Source organism: Phyllostomus discolor, chromosome 6 (genome assembly GCF_004126475.2).
Source record: "Phyllostomus discolor isolate MPI-MPIP mPhyDis1 chromosome 6, mPhyDis1.pri.v3, whole genome shotgun sequence".
Classification (NCBI taxonomy): Eukaryota; Metazoa; Chordata; class Mammalia; order Chiroptera; family Phyllostomidae; genus Phyllostomus; species Phyllostomus discolor.
The window spans coordinates 127,124,275-127,143,743 of record NC_040908.2 but is presented as its reverse complement, the minus strand read 5'-3'; the positions used below and the strand labels follow the sequence as shown (position 1 = coordinate 127,143,743).

General features: G+C 37.7%; 2 protein-coding genes across 2 annotated transcripts; both read left to right on the top strand.

Annotated features, from left to right (window-relative positions):
- Nucleotides 1–1,445: 1,445 nt before the first annotated feature.
- Nucleotides 1,446–2,465, top strand: LOC114500484 (olfactory receptor 480). Its single transcript, XM_028517190.2, has one exon. The coding sequence runs from the start codon at nucleotides 1,510–1,512 to the stop codon at nucleotides 2,446–2,448; it is 939 nt and encodes a 312-aa protein (XP_028372991.1). The 5' UTR covers nucleotides 1,446–1,509; the 3' UTR covers nucleotides 2,449–2,465.
- An 11,658-nt stretch (nucleotides 2,466–14,123) lies between these two features.
- On the top strand, nucleotides 14,124–15,523 carry LOC114500345 (olfactory receptor 502-like). Its single transcript, XM_028517015.2, has one exon. The coding sequence runs from the start codon at nucleotides 14,147–14,149 to the stop codon at nucleotides 15,086–15,088; it is 942 nt and encodes a 313-aa protein (XP_028372816.1). The 5' UTR covers nucleotides 14,124–14,146; the 3' UTR covers nucleotides 15,089–15,523.
- The last annotated feature ends 3,946 nt before the right edge of the window (nucleotides 15,524–19,469 follow it).

Genomic DNA, 19,469 nt, shown 5'->3' with positions numbered 1-19,469 from the left:
CATAATAAAACAATCCTTGAAATACTTTGTAGAATACTATAGTTTTGCAAGATGTTACCATTTGGAGAAAATCAGTAAGGGTATATGGGATTTTTGTATTATTTCTTACAACTGTACATGAATCTAAAATTATTTCAAAAGAAAAGAGTTAGTTTAAATGTAAAGGTGGCATCATCTAAAAATATGTAAAAAATAAGCATTTATTTTGTCCCTGAAAGATTTCTATTTCACAATGAAATTATATCTGGTACACTGTGTTTATTCTTGTGAGTCCTAAAATAGTTAGAATGATTTAACAATCCATCAAAAGTTTTCTTACACAGTCATAAGAATGTTTAGATGTTCTTAGACAAGTTGTGTATACATGTAATTTTCTCTGTCTTGTATTTTCAGTGGAATGTTCAAAAACAAGTAATGTACTCAAGAGGCCATATCCCAAAAGAGCCCAAATCTCATATATATATATATAGCCTTGTTCTACAGTGACAATTGTTTGGCAATTGTCCTTATTGTCGAGGTACCAGCATCTGCAGGTAACAATTTTTTTTGTATATTGATATATAAACACTGTTTCTAATTTTTATATTAGAATTTAAGGTTTGGTTATTCTAAGGAAATAATCATTTGTTGAGCATCCACTTACCTCTGTGACCTGGGTTTGCTGTTATCATGTACATCATCTTATTTCACACAAGAAGACTACCAGCTATACATATATTTAATCAATAAAATGATGAAGATGGAAGAGTTTATGTAAATTGTCTGATTCCACAGATAGTGGCAAAGCTGCAATTTGAACTCAAGCCAGTTTGGCACCAAGCTCATGGCATTTTGCACAATATTTTGCTTTTAGCCCATAATGGTACTGGTGACTAACTCTGAATTTGTGTCATACACATCTATTTTCTTTAAAATTTTAAGCTTCCATTCACTCTTGTGTCCATACTTAGTTACTAAAGTTCCATGTCTGTCCTGAACAAAGATAAGGAAACTAGGACTTTGAAGTTCAGACTCACAATTACAACGTGTTCATAACATGGCATACTATTGCTCAGTTATTCACAGGTAACACAATTCAAGCATTTCTGTTAAGGATAAAACCGTGATGTGTAGGTGGTTGAACACATGACTGTGATGGTGTGCATGTATGTTGTGAATTCAATCTTCCCAACATTTAATACATGAAGAAAAAATATTATTCTGAAGTTTTAGTTGGTCTCTATAGCTCAGGAAACACCTGACACTTAACAATGTGATGCAAGAATGAGTTAGGTTCATTAAGTTAAAAATTTTGTTGAAATTCCTGGCCTACATCAATAAGCATATATACTATCAAGTTTTACATGAGGTATTGTGTGTGAAAGCACTTTGTACCAAACTTACACTAGTGTGTCTATGTTTTTATAGTTTTTATTATGTAGCCATTATAAAATAAGTATGCAAATAATACTATTCTTCTGTCCTAATATCCACTTGTTTTGCTTTCAGTGGGCACCATTTGCAGTATAGATGGGGACTGGAAACTATACAGCTGTGAAAGAATTCATTATTTTGGGGTTAACAGAGAATGCTACAACTTGTGTCATTTTATTTATTGTGTTTCTAGGAATCTATATTGTCACCTTAATGGGCAACATCAGCATAATCATGTTAATCAGAAGCAGCCCTCAGCTTCACACACCAATGTACCTTTTCCTCTGCCATTTGGCCTTTGTAGACATTGGTTACTCCTCATCAGTCACACCTGTTATGCTCACAGGCTTCCTCAAGAAAGGAACCTCTATCAGTGTTGCTGGTTGTACAGCCCAGCTCTGTATTGCAGTTGCATTTGGGACAGCTGAGTGCTTCCTGCTGGCTGTCATGGCCTATGATCGCTATGTGGCCATCTGCTCCCCACTGCGCTACTCTACACACATGTCCCCCAGAATCTGCATTCTCTTAGTGGGAATGTCATACATGGGTGGGTGTGTAAATGCTTGGACATTCACAGGATGTTTATTAAGTCTATCCTTTTGTGGACCTAATAAAATCAATCACTTTTTCTGTGACTATTCACCACTTTTAAAGCTTTCCTGTTTTCATGATTTTACTTCTGAAATAATTCCAGCCATCTCTTCTGGTTCCATCATTGTGGTCACTGTGGTTATCATTGTTCTGTCTTATGTGTACATCCTTTTCTCAATTCTGAAGATGTGTTCCACTGAAGGACGCCAAAAAGCCTTCTCCACCTGCTCATCTCATCTCACAGCAGTCATCCTGTTCTACGGGACCATCACATTCATTTATGTCATGCCCAAGTCCAGCTACTCAACAGAACAAAACAAAGTGGTGTCTGTGTTCTACACGGTGGTGATCCCCATGCTCAACCCTCTCATCTACAGTCTGAGGAACAAGGAGGTGAAAGAGGCCATGCGAAAACTGATGGCTAGAATATATTGGTGGTCCTAAAGTAATCTGATTTTAATAATAAACTGTATATAATGAGGACCTCTTCTGCAGATGAATTGATAATATACCAAGTAAATTTCATTGCATACTTATAGTATTCTAGACTCATAGATTTCATTGTTATTGTCAAGAAAGTTTTCAGTGTAAAGAATAAATGTGCATGCACTAAGACAGTAATATCTAGTGAAAAATAATTGCTTTATGCTTACTTCACCTACCATTTGTTGCATCTACTAGTATTGTACAAATATTTTCAAGTAAGTTCTGTGCTCTTTGAATGCAGTGTTTGGAATTAACAGCTGGAAGCATCTGAAATTCCTTGACTGGGAAATAGAGAAGAGTGTGGCCATCCAAGATCTCATCATCTAAAGAGGTGGTGCCTGTGCTGTACAGATAATGTAAGGGTTGAAATCAATGATTCTGGTAGTTGTAAATCTTCTGGTGCTTTGTGATCTGAGTGTGATCAACAGGATTCCTCCCACAGTACCACTGCAGGTGAGCCTCTTCAAGCCAAATCAGAAGGTACCTGAAAACTCTATTCAGCTAGCAGTTTTTTCCCTTCAGGAATTTATTTGACAAAATACATGAAGAAGTCCCAAGAAGAAACCCTACTGGGGGTTAATTCACATGATCTGGATCCTTTTTAGATGAAGAAGAAAGGTTACTTTTTTTTAAAGGTTGTTTCAATCTTTTCAAATGTATGCTACATACTTGAAAAAATTTTATTAAATTTCTTGGCCAACATTGGTGAATAAGATTATATAAGCTTTAAGTGTACAATTCCATAATACATCATCTGTATATTGTATTGTATGTTCACCACCCAAAGTCAAGTCTCTCTCTGTCACCATATATTTTGACCCTCCTTACCCTCTTCTCCCTCCCCCCATCCTCCTTCCCCTTTGGGAACTACCATACTGTTGTCTCCTTTGAAGAGTTTTTTAGTTTCTTATAGGAAACCAATCAGCATGCCAGTGGCAAATGTAGTGCAGCATTGATCTGGAAAACTGATTGAATGAGAAGTGGCACACAGGAGCCAGGTGTGCAGATTGGCTTTCCCATGGGGAATCAGGACTGCATTGTACCTAGGCTTCTTTAAGACTTGCTCTTGCTAAAACTCCCTCACCGTGAGTTTAGACTGTAGATGTTTAATGTATGTCTCTGAAGCAACTCCCTAAAGTCTGTACTAAGTCATCCCAAGGACAAAATGTAACCAAATCAATCCTTTTTATCATTCCCTGGCATTTGCAACATTTTTTTCTTTTTCTTTTGTTATCTGTAAAATATAGTTACTTAATGTAAACATAAGAATAATGAATGAGAACCTTCTTTGATGTAATGCAACTGGAAAGTAATAAAAGCCTGTCCAGGCAAAGGTTGAGGCACTCTCTCCTTGAGAGAGTGTCCAAGGCTCTTTCTCTCTGAGAGAGCAGCCATGCTGCCCTTTTTCTTCACAGGACTTCTGTAGTCCATGTAAATTTGTTCATTGCATCCACAACACACAGACTCGGCTGGCCAGAGTCTGCATCAGTTTCTATTTTATATTCAATGTATGAGTGAAATGATATGGTTCTTGTGCTTTTCTATCTGATTTATTTTGCTTAGCATGCTATTTTCAAGATCCATGTTGTTGCAAATGGCAGTAACCATCTTTCCTTATGGCTGTGTAGTATTCCATTGTGTATATATACACCACATCTTCTTCATCCAATCATCCATTGAAGAACACTTAGGCAGTTTCCATATCTTGGTCACCATGGATAATGCTGCAAATGAGCCTAGGGGTACATATATCTTTACAAATACATGTTTTCAAAATTTTGGGGTAAATACCCAGAAGAGGGATTGCTGGGGCTATTCTTAACTTTTTGAGGAATCTGCATACTGTTTCCCATAGTGGCTGTACCAGTTTACATTCCCACCAGCAGAGAATGAGGGTTCTTTTTTCTCTACAACCTCTCAAAAACTTATTTGTTGTCTTGTTGCTAATAGCCATTCTAACAGGTGTAAGGTGGTATCTCATTGTGGTTTTTTAAAAATTATATTTTATTGTTTATGTAATTACAGTTGTCCCAGTTTTCATCCTTTGCCTCCTCCACCCAGCTCCTCCCTTCCTTCATGCAATTCCCACGCCACTGTCCATATCCATGTGCCATGCATATATATTTTTTGGCTAGTCTATTCCCTATGCTGTACTTTACATGTTCATGATTATTCTGTAACTATCAATCTGTATTTCATAATCCCTTCACCTTTTTCACCCATCCCCTGAACCCCTCTCCCATCTGGCAACCATCAAAATGTTCTCTGTAACTATGTTTCCTTTCTACTTATATGTTAATTTTGGTTTTATATTCCATTGGTGATAGATATGTATTTATTGCCATTTTGTTGTTCATGTTTTTCCCCTTCTTCTCCCTCCTCTTCTCCTTCTCCTCCTCCTCCTTTTTCTTCTCCCTCTTCTTCTAGAAGAAACTTTAACATTTCATATAATACTGGTTTGGTGGTGATGAACTACCTGTAGCTTGTTCTTGTCTGGGAAGCTCTTTATCTGTACTTTGATTCTTAGTGACAGCTTTACTGAGTAGAACAATCTTGGTTGTAGGTGTTTGCCTTTCATTGCTTTGAATATTTCTTCCCAGTCCCTTCTAGACTATGAGGAATCTTTTGAGATCAGTTGACAGTCTTATGGGAGTTCCCTTGTAGGTAACTAACTTAGATTCTCTTGCTGCTTTTAAGATTTTCTCTTTCTCTTTAACCTTTAGCATTTTAATTATGATGTGTCTTGCTGTGGGCCTCTGTGCATTCATGTTGTTTAGGACTCTCTGTACTTCCTGGACTAGTATGTCTATTTCCCTCTTCAAGTCAGGGCAGGAGCTAGGTGCAGCTTTCTCTCAGGCAGAAATGTGGGCAGAGGCCATTATTCCTTTTCTGGGTCCTCCCTTTACAGAGCTACAGAGAGACAGAGCTGGTAGGTGAGCCCCATATCTGTGACTCCATCAACATGGCTCACACTGTTTTCCCCACCCTAGTCATTCTGTGACACCTCTGCCACCCATCTTTCAGGCCCATCCAAGCTGTTTCCAGTGACTTTTCCATACAAATAGTTTGTCTTGGCTCATGTTTCAGATTTTTCTAAATTCTTTCAAACAAGTAGCACCTGGCTTCAGTAGCCCCATAACTCTTGTTAGTTGCTCCAGGCCCAGCACTATCAGCTACCAGTCTTAGTTAACAGCTTGGCTATCTCCTGGAAACCTCTAAGCCCAGCATGAGTAGTAGTCATCTGCAGATTTCTTTGTAGCTTATGTTGTGTGATTCTGGACAGAACACAGGCAGTGGCTGACCTTGGATGCATCAAGAGCAACCAAGACTCTACAACAGAAGGGTGTACATAGCCCACATGGTGAGTACATCCTGAGTACCCAGCTTGGGTAATAGATAAGGCTATGCCACCAACCCTACAGAACACCTACAAAACTAGGCCATACTATCAGGCCTGGGAGACATAGCAGCAAACACAAGGAGGCTGCCAGAAGGAGGAAAAAAAGAAACATAGCCCAAATGAAAGAACAGAAAAAATCTCTAGGAAAAGAACTAAAGAAAATGGAAACAAGCACCTACTAGATGCAGAGTTCAAAATACTGGTTACAAGGATGCTCACTAAACATAGTGAGAATGTCAACAGCATAAAAAATATCAATCAGAAAGAAAGGATACATTAATTGAAATAAAAGAAAAATTTACAGGGAATCAACATAGAATGGATAAAGCTGAGAATCAAATCAGCAATCAGCAATTTGGAGAAGGAAGCATTAATAACCAATCAGAACAGCAAAAAGAAGAAAAGAGACCAAAAGAATGAGGGTAGTGTAAAGATTTTCAGGGACAACTTCAAGTGTACCAACATTTGCATAAAGGGGTTTCAAGAAGGAAAAGAGAGTAAGAAATTGATAACCTATTTGAAAAACAAGCATTGTGGTTTTGATTTGAATTTACCTTATAGCTTGTGTAGTTAGGCACTTTTCCTGTGTCTGTTGGCCATTTGTATGGGAAAAGTGTCTGTTTGGGTCCTCTGCCTATTTTTAAATTCAATTGTTTGTGTGTGTGCGTGTGTGTGTGTGTTGAATGAGTTCTTTATATATTTTGGATATTAGCTTCTTATGTGAGGTATTGTTTGCAAATATCTTTCCCATTCATTTGATTGCCTTTTTATTTGTTGATGGTTTCTTTTCCTGTACAGAAACTTTTTAGTGTGATATAGTCCCATTCATTTATGTTTACTTTTGCTTTCTTTGCATTTGAGGGAAAATGCATAAAATCTTTTCCAAGACCAAAGACCTATGTGTTCTTCTATGTAATTTATTGTTTCAGGTCTTATATTTAGGTCCTTGATTCATTTTCAATTAATTTCTTGTGTACATTGACAAATAGCAGTCTAATTTTATTCTTTTGCATGTGGCTTTCTAATTTTCCCAGCACCATTTTTTAAAGAGGCTTTCTTTTCACTCTGAGCAATGATGCTTAGTTGGTTGGGGGTTGTCCCACAAAGTGAAAGGTCACCAGTTTGAGTCCCAGTCAGGGCACATGTCTGGGTTGTGGGTTGTATCAGCGCACATTCAAGAGGCAACCAATCGATGTTTCTCTGTTACATTTATGTTTCTCTCCCTCTTTTTCCCCTCCCTTCCCCTCTCTCTAAACATTTTGGAAACGATACATAAAATTTTAAGAAAATTAAAGTTATGCCAGGGCACAATATTAACAGCTGGAAACTTGAAGGATAAAGAACTTTGGAATTGTTGTTTCAGGATTTTTAGGGTATAATCCCAGGAGGGGGATCACTGGTTCAAAAGACAGTTCCATCTTTAGTGTTTTGAGGAAATTCCATACTGTTTTCCACGGGGGCTGCACCAGTCTGCACTCCCACCAGCAGTGTACTAGGGTTCCCTTTTCTCCACAACCTCACCAGCACTTGTTTTTTGGTTTGTTTATGATGGGCATTCTCTAGTGTGAAGTGGTACCTTGCTGTGGTTTTAATTTGCTTCTCTCTGATGGTTAGTGATGCTGAGCATATTTTCATGTGTCTATGTGCCCTCTGTATGTCCTCCAGAAATGTCTGTTTAGGCCCTTTGCCCATTTTTAATTGGATTGTTTGTCTTCCTGGTGTGGAGTCATGTGAGTTCTTTATATATTTTGGAGACCAAACCCTTGTCCAAGGTATCATTGGCAAATATGTTTGCCCATACAGTTGATTCCCTTTTCATTTTGCTGATAGGTTCTTTAGCCATGCAGAAGCTTTTTAATTTGGTGAAGCCTCATTCATTTATTCATTCTTTTATATCCCTTGTCTTAGGGGATGTATCAGTGAAATATTGCTGTTTGGAATACCTGAAATTTTCCTGCCTATGTTCTCTTCTAGGACTTTTATGGTGTCACTTCTTATATATAAGTGTTTTATCTATTTTGAATTTATTTTGGTGTATGTATGTTATGGTGATGAAAGACAAATACCATATAATCTCACTTATGATGGGAATGTAATCAACAAAACAAACAAATAAGTAAAATGGAACCAGAGCCATGGAAATAAAGAACAAACTGACAGTGATCAGAGGGAAGAGGGAATAACAGAGGAAAAAAGGTGAAGGGGCAAGTCAAGGAACATGAATAGAGGACTCATGGGCATGGACAATAGGGTAAAGATTGACTGTGGGAGTGGTGGGGAGCTGGCAGGGGAGAACAACTAGGGAAAAGGTGGGACAACTGTAACTGAATAACAATAATAATAAAATAAAATTAAAAGTGCAACATGAAATATAATGCCTTAAAAAAAGAAAGTGATTTTTTAAGGTAATATAGAATTTGAGATGACAATTTACTAAGCCAGTTATTACATTTGTTACATGGATATGAATAAAATGTTGGAAAATATATGCAATCAGTAATTACTGGAACTGATAACATAAGTTTCTTGGGGATAAGATTTACATTTATTCTCTACTTAGCTAGAATATAGTTAAGTAGCTTATTTGTAATAACTGTGCCTATGAGATTCTACTTTAACTCTACCTGTTTACTGCTATATACCTTTCAAAACTCAATACTACTGCATTTCAGTGCTTGTTATCTGTAAAAACATTAATTTTTCCTTTATCTTTGAAATAGAATATTTAATTTAAATTTATTTTTTTCATATTTAATCTGTTGATTACTCTGACCTTCTTATAATAAATTCAACAAATGATATTTATAAAGATCCTCTCCAACTTGTAAAAGCCACAAATTTTTTCTTGTATCAATTATGTCCATATATATATAAAGGGAAACAGGCACAAACATAAACAGAAATTCTAAGTTTTCTTTTGTAAAGCATATTATTTAAAGATATATATATTTTTAAAAGGACACTTGTCTTTTTTTTTAAGATTTTATTTATTTATTTTTAGGGAGGGAAGGGAGGGAGATAGAGATAGAGAGATAGAGAGAAACATCAATGTGCGGTTGCTGGGGGTTATGGCCTGCAACCCAGAAATGTACCCTGGCTGGGAATTGAACCTGGGACACTTTGGTTCCCAGCCTGCGCTCCATCCACTGAGCTATGCCAGCCAGGGCTATTTAAAGATATTAATAAATCTCAATCTCAAAAGAATTTTAAGAGTCAAAAGTTGTTATCTGCAGGAAATTGTACTGTAGATATATAAAGAAAGGGAAAATGCATGATAGTTTTTTCTTCTAAGTCATTCCAACCAAGTGTGTGTACTATTTAATAGCAGTAGAATGAGCAATATTAAATTATTTTAATAAACAATTCACTCTGGTGGTTCGGTGGAAGACCAAATGAACATATAGGAAAATAAAACAGGTTTTGCAGTGTCCAAATAAAGAGAAGTGGACATGTGACAGGAATTCGGAGGTACGACCAAGAAAAGTTGGTCATGGGTGAACACATGAGACTAAGTTAGGATCCTGAGTACTGGTCTGACACTCAGGGCCAGGCTGTAGGTCTAGCCAGTTTAGGGAATTAGGCAGAGTGTTGAGGGTGGGAGGCAAAACCTGTATGTCAGAGACCAGATGGGAACCAGTGGTCACAACTGAGGCAGTTAGGTCTTGAAGTTGACAGTAGAAGTTAAGAGAATTTGATGACAGTAGAGGTTAAGAGAACTTGAATTTAAAACTTGGATTGAATGATACCACTTGAATATATAGGAGAAGTATCTTGAACTAAGGCTCAGGTTACTCTGTAAAATTAGGGTGATGGGAATACTTAGCTTACCAAATTATTGTGAGGATTCAATGAATATATGTAAATAAAGTGTTAAACAAGTGCTTGGCAAAGAGTAAATTCTGAGTGAAAGCTGGTTAGTATTATTAGAATTTCCATCGAGTGATGCATCAGCTGGGGGGGACAGAACTTTCTAAAATAAGGGTAAGCAAGAGAATTAGCTGAGTCTTCAGGTTGAAGATAGCTGTTTCTACCATCATTCATCTACTTAAATAAGCCAGTAATCAGTGGTCACCCCTTTGAGGCATGTGGATTAACTCTGACCTGAAAGCCATTCAGACATCTTTTTACTTTTTAAACTTTATATATATATATATATATATATATATATACCTTTTGCTAGGAAAATATATACACATTTTAAATAACTGTGTTATTTAAATTTCAACTTTACATGGCATTTCATTACACTTCTAGGATCCCTGAGTCACCTAAAGGAGTGTCTTACACATATCACGACAAAACACATAAAATACATACACGCTAAGGAAATAAAGCTAAGGTTACCTTTTTATAGTTGAAGTTTATTATTACTTAACTTGAAACAACAAAGTGCACTTAGAAACACTATTTAATTATGAAATAATTTACCATTTATACCCCCAATGACTATCAACTAGAAGTGCACCAAATCCTAGATATTAAAAATAGACAAGTTCAGAGGACTTCTGGCCAAGATAGAGGTGTAGGTAGACACACTGTGCCTCATGGCACAACCAAAAGGAAGACAACAACAAATTTAAAAACAAAAAACTACCAGAACTGACAGGAAATTGAACTGTATGAAAGTTCAACAACCAAGGAGTTAAAGAAGAAACATTCACCCAGACCAGTAGGGGTGGCAACATACGTACCTGGGCAGAGAAGACTCATGGCCAGGTGGCAGCCGGAGGAGTGGGGTGGGCAAGGCTGTGGCTGGTGGACAAGGTGGCAGCTGGAGGCCTGTGTGGTCCCACTTTGTGTGCAGATAAACAGGGAGGAACAACTGGGGAGTGAGACAGACCACACAACCCAGAGTTTCAGCTCAGGGAAATAAAGCATCAAACCTATGATTGGAAACACCTGTGGGGGTTGAGGTGACAGCGGGAGAAACTCCCGGCCTCACAGAAGAGTTCATTGGAGATACCAACAAGGTCCTAGAATGTACACAAAATCACCCACCTGAGAATCAGCACCAGAAGGGCACAATTTGAGTGTGGGTAGTGGGGGAAATGACTGAAAACCGGCAGAGAGTAGAGCAAGTGGCACTGTTCCCTCTCAGACCCCTCCCCCATGTATAGTGCCACAACACAGCCACATGAGTTGCCCCACCCTGGTGAACATCTAAGGCTCCATCTCTTACTACATAACAGGAATGCAAAGACAAAAAAAATGGCCAAAATGAAAGAACAGACCAAGGCTCCAGGAAAAATATAACTAAGTAAGTGGTGAAGAGATAGCCAACCTATCAGATGCACAATTCAAAACACAGGATGCTCACAGAATTGACTGAATATGGTCACAAATTAGATGAAAAGAAGGAAGGCTATGTTAAGTGAAAGAAAGGAAAATGTAATGGGAACCAATAGTGATGGGAAGGAAACCAGGACTCAAATCAATGGTGTGGATCAAAAGGAAGAAAGAAACATTGCACCAGAACAGAATGAAGAAACAAGAATTAGAAAAAATGAGGAGGGGCTTAGGAACTTCCAGGACATCTTTAAATGTTCCAACATCTGAATCATAGGGGTGCCAGAAGAAGAAGGGGAAGAGCAAGGAATGGAAAACTTATTTCAACAAATAATGAAGGAGAACTTCCCTAATCTGGTGAAGGAAACAGACTTCCAGGAAATCCAGGAAGCTCAGAGAGTCCCAAAGAAGTTGGACTCAAGGAGGAACACACCAAGGCACATCATAATTACGTTAGCCAAGATTAAAGATAAGGAGAAAATCTTAAAAGCAGCAAGAGAAAAGGAGACAGTGACCTGCAAAAGAGTGCCCATAAGACTGTCAGATGATTTCTCAAAGAAATCTTGCAGGCCAGAAGGGGCTGGAAAGAAGTATTCCAAGTCATGAAAGGCAAGGACCTACATCCAAGATTACTCTATCCAACAAAAGTATCATTTACAATGGAAGGGCAGATAAAGTGCCTCCCAGATAAGGTCAAGTTAAAGAGTTCATCATCACCAAGCCCTTATATGAAATGTTAAAGGGACTTATCTAAGAAAAAGAACATCAAAAATATGAACAGTAAAATGACAACAAACTCACAATTATTAACAACTACACCTAAAACAAAAACACACTAAGCAAACAACTAGAACAGAAACAGAATCACAGAAATGGAGATCACATGGAGGGTTATCAGTGGGGAGGTGGGTGGGGAGAGAGGGGGAAAAGGTACAGAGAATAAGCAGCATAAATGGTAGGTAGAAGATACACAGAAGGAAGTTAAGAATAGTATAGGAAGTGTAGAAGCCAAAGAACTTATATACATTACCCATGGACATGAATAAAAGGGGGGGGAGATAGAGGTGGGAGGGGGTGTGCAGAGCAGACAGGAATGAAGGAGGGAAAATGGGACAACTGTAATAGCATAATGAATATAATGTATTTTTTAAAAATTGACAAGTTCAAAATTAACAGCCCCTTCAAGATTAGTTGTGTTCTTGTGAAGTGAACTGTCAATACTCACTTGAGAATGTGATAATGATCCCTGGTGCTTTGGAATTCACATTTGAGTCTCTACAATCTTCAGAGATTTATCCCCAAAGGCAAACAATAATAAAAAACATGGCTAGTATATAACGACAATGATTTTGAATTTATTGCTGGAAGATGAATGAATTCCTATATCAAGAGGTAAAAATTTGGCTTTTGTGAATAATCTGATGTGATGATTTCCATTTCCCTTTTGAAAACACTTTATACTCTAAAGTTATACTCACAAGCCATGGTGCAGAGACAGGGCAGATAGATGTAGTCCAGCAGTCAGCGAGCCAGTAATCTCAGCTGACAGCCTTCAGTCTCCTCAACCCATGTATAAACAGGCAGGATTCAAGGGAGCAGGATTCCTCATTAATCCAGCCATGAGACCAGAAAATCACAATATCGAACTTGGCACTCAACCTTAATGCTAATAAACTTACTAGTTTTGAGATGCTTTAGAGACCTATTGTTTGTAATATTCTGTGGGAAATCTTCCTTTATTCATTGTTTTGAATGTTTTAGCTTATAGCTTAGAGGCAACCATATACTTTTGACTAAGTCAAGAATATACAGCCAGAAAATTTGGAGATGAGCTTCAACCTGACCATGAGCTGGGTGAACCTGGGTAAACTTCTAAACATTTTAGGTGTAACTTTATTCAGCTGTATATTATATTGAAACTAAAATTACTTCATTCCATAATACTCCAGTTATAAAGCATTGTTATATTAGAACATGATTCAACTCATTTGAGTAAATATATTTTAATTATGTTCTAAATAGTAAGTAAATGTGTTGTAATTTAGATTGATATTTCAAACTACTTGATAAAACAATATTTTAATTGTCAATGTTAAATATACATAATAAATATATAGTACTTTATTCATAAACTTAATTTGAAATTCCTTTCTCTTTCTTCTTGGTCCTTTAAAATTTTTCTAATTTTCATTTGAAAATGGTCTAGTTTTACTAAGAGAAATTGTAAACTTTGTGATTAACTAGGCACCCCTTTTATACATTAGCTGTCAAACAGTAGAAAAGTAATTTGTTGTCCACCTATTTCCAAGAGCCTTGACTTCATCATTAGTATTATAAATTCCATTTATAGCATATTACTAAAGAAATATACTAGATTTGAACTGTCTGATACTCACAACCAGATTCCACCACTTGATATGTAAACTTAGGTAAATACTTAACATTGTTAAAATAAGTTTCTTCATCTACAAATAAAATAGAAGTTTTTAATGTTACTTCAGAAAATTAACATAGAACTATCCATGTAAAATTCTGAACTGTGTGCCTACCATTAACCAGCTTTCTATAAATGTGACTTCTAAAGTCTCCATTACATGATCCTATATTTATACATGTTTATCTTTTTGGGTATACTGAACATTCCTTTCTGCTACTCTCATAAGTCTTATGTTCAGATTAAAAGCCACTTTAAGTACATTCTGTAAATAGATACTATAAAAAGAAAAGACGGACATTATTTGAAGCAGGTTCTCTAGTGTTTGGGTGAAAAGCAATTGTTAAAATATACAGACTCATTATACATAAATATACACTATAGGCCCTAGAGCAAAAAGAAGTTCCAAACTTAGCTAGAATAATTTCTTTACAATTACCTCTATGTGTATTAAACAAACAGAAACAATCAAATTTATAATTTCTTTAATGTAATGTTTCCTCACGGGTTTGTATTGATAGCAGCAACGTTATCTCATGGATTCCCTGGGGCCTGGGAACCACACTGCAGTGACAGACTTCATTTTACTGGGCTTAACTGATGACCCAGTCCTTCGAGTCATCCTCTTTGTGATCATCCTGTGTGTCTACTTGGTGACTGTATCTGGCAATCTCAGCACAATCATTCTTATCAGAATCTCTTCTCAGCTCCATCATCCTATGTATTTTTTTCTGAGCCACTTGGCTTTTGCTGACATAGGCCTTTCAACTTCTGTCACACCCAATATGCTTGAAGACTTCCTGGTGCAGGGAAATCCAATCTCCTATCATGGATGTGGCATGCAGCTTGGTTCAATTGCTGTCTTTGGGGCAGTTGAGTGCTTCCTTCTAGCTATGATGGCATATGATCGCTTTGTGGCAATCCGCAACCCACTGCTTTATTCAACCAAAATGTCCACACAAGTCTGTGTTCAGTTCCTCATAGTGGCTTACATGGGTGGTTTTCTCAATTCTTGCTCTTTTACTATTTCCTTCTATGTTTTACTGTTCTGTGGACCAAATCATGTCAATCATTTTTTCTGTGATTTTGCTCCTCTAGTGGAAGTCTCCTGTTCTGATAGCAGTATCCCTGCAGTTGTCCCCTCATTTGTTGCTGGCTCCATCGTTGTAGTCACAGTGTTTGTCATACTTGTCTCTTACATCTATATCCTCATCACCATCCTGAAGATGAACTCCAAGGAGGGGCGCCACAAGGCCTTCTCCACCTGCACTGCCCACCTCACAGCGGTCACTCTGTATTTTGGGACTGTCACATTTGTTTATGTGATGCCCAAGTCCACCTTCTCAAGTGACCAGAACAAGGTGGCATCTGTGTTCTACAATGTGATCATCCCTATGCTGAACCCCATCATCTATAGTCTCAGGAACAGTGACATTAAGGGGGCTCTGAAGAGAGAGCTTGGCAGAATATTTTCGTAGTGAAGTTTGATATTTTTTATGATTTGATATAATAATATGCCATAAATAAAACAGTACAGGACATTGAGTTGTCTGTGGTCTAAATGTATTGGTCCATATGTCATTATGTGTGTGGAGCTTTTCAGTGAAGGTAGGGGGTGGATTTTCTGATGTCAATGGTAACCTCAAGGCACATAGTGAGTTGTTGTTAATAACATTCATTTTTAATCAGAAACAAAAACATGAAAAAATACTTAATATGCTGAAAATACTCTTAAAATATTTAGTTTTTCAAAAGCTGTTCTCTGTCATAAGTTAAGGTTATTATACCTCCAAGCATTTAAGGTTGTGTCTACTTATAATAGCAGCTTATTCTGAAATGAGAGGGATGCTTACAGTTGTGATTGTGTATTGATGTGGACTGTGGCCAGCAGTGACTATGGTGTTGTGGATGCAACAAACAAATTCACATGAACTACAGAAGTCCTGTGGAGAAAAAGGGATGACATGGCCATTCTCTGAAAGAGAGAGAGTACCTCAACCATTGCGTGGACAGGCTTTTATTGCTTTCCAGTAAGTAGCATTACATTAAAAATGGTTCTCATTCATTATGCTCAGGTTTGCTTTAGGTGATTACTTTTTACAGATAACAACAGGAAGTATGTTCCTAATTACTTCCTACAGATTAACAAGGAAAAAATGCTGCAAATGCAGGGGAATGATAAGAGTGATTGGTCTGGTTACACTCCATCCTTGGGAGAATTAGCACAGACTTCAGGAAGTTACTTTAAGGATATGCAGTAAATATTTGCAGTTTCAATTCAGATTGAGGGAGTTTTAGCAAAAGCAAGCCTCAAAGCAGCTTAGGTATAATGCAAGCCTGGTTTCCCACAGGAAAGCCGATCCATGGGTTTGGATCCAGTATGCTGACTCATGCGTGTTGGTTTTCTGATAGGGCTGGGCTATATTCCCCAACACCAAGCAGATTGGTTCGCTATAGTGTATATTCTGAGTGGAAATGACCAAGTGGAACCAGACAGTAAAACTATTGATGACATTCTTCTTGTAGGAAAGTTATCTGCTGGGATGCACTTTTTGGACCTGTAAATTGTGACCTGTGTTCCTGATCTCTGGCTCCAGGCTAGTTCTGAGGAAGCCCAAAAAAGAATAGGATGAGATGTCCCTGACTGATTAACTTGTGAGTTCTGTCAGGTCAAAACAATGACTTCTCTGTTGCAATGATCAGGATTACTGAACTCCTCAGGGACTGAGTGAACAAACTGTTGAAGTAACTTGTTCATAGGTAGGCTCATTTGTGTTAAGGAATCTTGAGAGAACTGGATTGTGTTTCCTTTGAAGCCTAACTGACCTCTATCACTGTCTACCATATTTAGTTGTCTTTCCCTGCCTGCTTCTTAGTGTTGTAGAAATTTGTTTTTGTCTATTGAATTTCCAGCACAAACTGTATATAAAGTGATCATCTGCTTTCACCCAAATTGCTCCCTTGCAATGTTCTGTATTTTAGCAAGAGACACCACCATTCAATCAATTGATTAATTCTGAACTCTTGAGTAATTTGTTTTCCTCCACACACATTGTACATTGTCTTGTACATTCTGAGTTCAATATTCATCACCTACTTCTCTTTTTTTATTGTCAGCACCTCTATTTCAAACTACCCCCCCAATGCATGTGTTTTACAACAGTACTCATGTGATAGCTAATTTTATGAATCAAATTGATTAGACTATGGTAACCAGCTGTTTGATCAAACACCCATCTAGATTTTACTGTGAAGGTTACTGTTTAGATGTGATTAACACTTAAATCAGTAGACTTTGAGTCAAGCAGGCCACCCTCGACAATGTGGGTAGCTCTTATCCAATTAGTTGAAAGCCTTAGAGAAAACTGCAGTCCCCCCAAAAAGAGGGACATTGTTTCCAGGCTCCCTCATAACTCAACATTGTGAAATCAACTCTTACTGAAATTACCCATCTGGAAACTGCCCTTGGATTCTGGAATTGCTTATTGCCATGCTGTGTAAACCAGTACCTCAATAATCAATCATTTGCTCACTCTCTATCTCTGCATGTATGTACATATGTGTGTGTACATACATGTATATATCTCCTATTGGTTCTATTTTTCTGGGGAATCCTGACTAACACAACCCTAACTAGCTTTCCTCCTGCCTCTCTCACTCTCTTCCCATCATTTTCTATATACCAACCATGGCCGCTACTCTAAATAGATAGGTTCCCTCATTAATAGCCCTAAAATGCTATAATAAGGTTACAATTCTGAACATGGCTTAAAAAGTCTTGAACATGGCCCATGGTTTTTTTTTTTTACCTTCACATCTCCTCCCTTAATCTCTAAACACATAAAATCTAGGACCAATCATTTGGTTTTCTTTACAGGAGAAAGATGGCTATTTTTACCTGTTTTTTTTTAATTAATCTATTTTTTATTTTTGTTCACGTACAGTTGTCTCCATTTCCTACTCCCTCTTCCCAGCACCCACCCATTCCCACCTCCCACCCTTGATCTTACCCCCTTTGGTTTTGTCCATGTGTCCTTTACACATGTTCCTTAATGACCCTTCTCCTATTTTCCCCATTATCCATCTCCCTCCTCCCCCCTGGTTACTGCCAGTTTGTTCTTTATTTGAATGTCTCTGGTTCTGTTTTGCTCATTTGTTTGTTTTGTTGATTAGGTTCCACTTATAGGTGAGATCATATAGTGCTTGTCTTTCACCACCTGGCTTATATCACTTAGCATGATGCTCTCCAGATCCATACATGCTATCACAAAGGGTAGGAGCTCCTTCTTTCTTTCTGCTGCATAGTGTTCCATTGTGTAAATGTACTATACTTTTTTGATTCACTCATTTACTGATGGGCACTTAGGTTGCTTCCAAGACTTGGCTACTGCAAATTGTGCTTCTTTGAACATTGGGGTGCATAGGTTCTTTGGAAGTGGTGTTTCAGGGTTCTTAGGGTATAATCCCAGCAGTGGAATTGCAAAGTCAAAAGGCAGATCCATTTTTAGCTTTCTGAGGAAATTCCATAATGTCTTCCCCAGTGGCTACACCAGTCTGTATTCTCAAGAATGTCTTATGGTTCCCTTTTCTCCACAGTCTCACCAGAACTTGTTGTTTGTTGATTTATGATGGCCATCATGACTGGTGTGAAGTGGTATCTCATTGTGGTTTCAATTTGCATCTCTCTGATAGCTTGTGATGCTGAGCATCTTTTCATTTGTCTCTGGGCCTTCTGTATGTTCTCCTTGGAGAAGTGTCTGCTCAGGTCCTTTGCCCATTTCTTAAATTGGGTTGTTTTTCTTCCTGGAGTGGAATTGTGTGAGTTATTTATACAGTTTGGAGATCAAATCCTTGTCCAGGGTATCATTTGCAAATATATTTTGCCATACGGTTGGTTCCCTTTTCATTTTGCTGATGTTTGCTTTAGTGGTTCAGAAGCTTTGTATTTTAAATCCTTAAACATGCCCATGTTCTTTACCACATCACAACCATCTCACATGCAGTAATTCTACCTGAAATGTGTTTTTCACCTCACCTGGGTAATGCCTAATGATACTATAGGTACTAACCTAAATGCTGTTTTCTATCCTCTGGAAAGTCTACTTGAGGTTCCTACCAAATTAAGTAGGAACCAACTTAATCCCTGTGTAGAACCCTGTATATTTTCTTCAGAATACCCAATGCACATTACAGTTGAACATTCAGTATTTGTTTTCTCCCCAATGTTGGAATCTCCATATAGACAGCTACAATGTATTTCCTCTCTCCCCATGAATCTATGTTCACACAGTTCCTGCAACCCAGTAAGCATAAATGCTTAGTTGAAATGAAACAATTAATAAATGAATGGCTAGCTGAACGAAGCTGTTGCTGCGTGATGAACCACTGGTTCTGCTGGCTTTGAATCCTGGCTACTAATTTGTTGAATATTTCATCCTGATTAAAGTGACTGAGTAAATGTATGTATCAGATCTCGCTACAGCTGTGACAGGCCGTTATACAAAATGATGCTCTCCACAATTATGTGCTTGGTTGAATACTGATTAATTAAGATTGGCAACTAGAGTTGCAGGATTGCTGTGGCTATTCAGAGTGTTTATGGTTCCCTATATTTTTTGGAACATTTTTCTAATTCTCTGAAATACACCATTAGTGTATCTTGCTAGGAATTGCAGTTGAGATATCCCTCCAGAACCTCAGCCACCACTGTGGGAGTGAGGTCAGCCCTTTTCATGTCTCTGCCCTTCTTACCAGTCTTGATATGGCTTCTTCTGTAAATTCTTGGTTATAACACTTCTGTTCAGCAAGTCAGTAGTTGTTTATAGAGGTGGATTTTTCTATTAGGTTGAGTAAAAAGTT

What these genes read in the sequence shown, in the direction of transcription:
- LOC114500484 (XM_028517190.2), top strand. Translation starts at nt 1,510, where the DNA reads ATGGGGACTGGAAACTATACAGCTGTGAAAGAATTCATTATTTTGGGG.
- LOC114500345 (XM_028517015.2), top strand. Translation starts at nt 14,147, where the DNA reads ATGGATTCCCTGGGGCCTGGGAACCACACTGCAGTGACAGACTTCATT.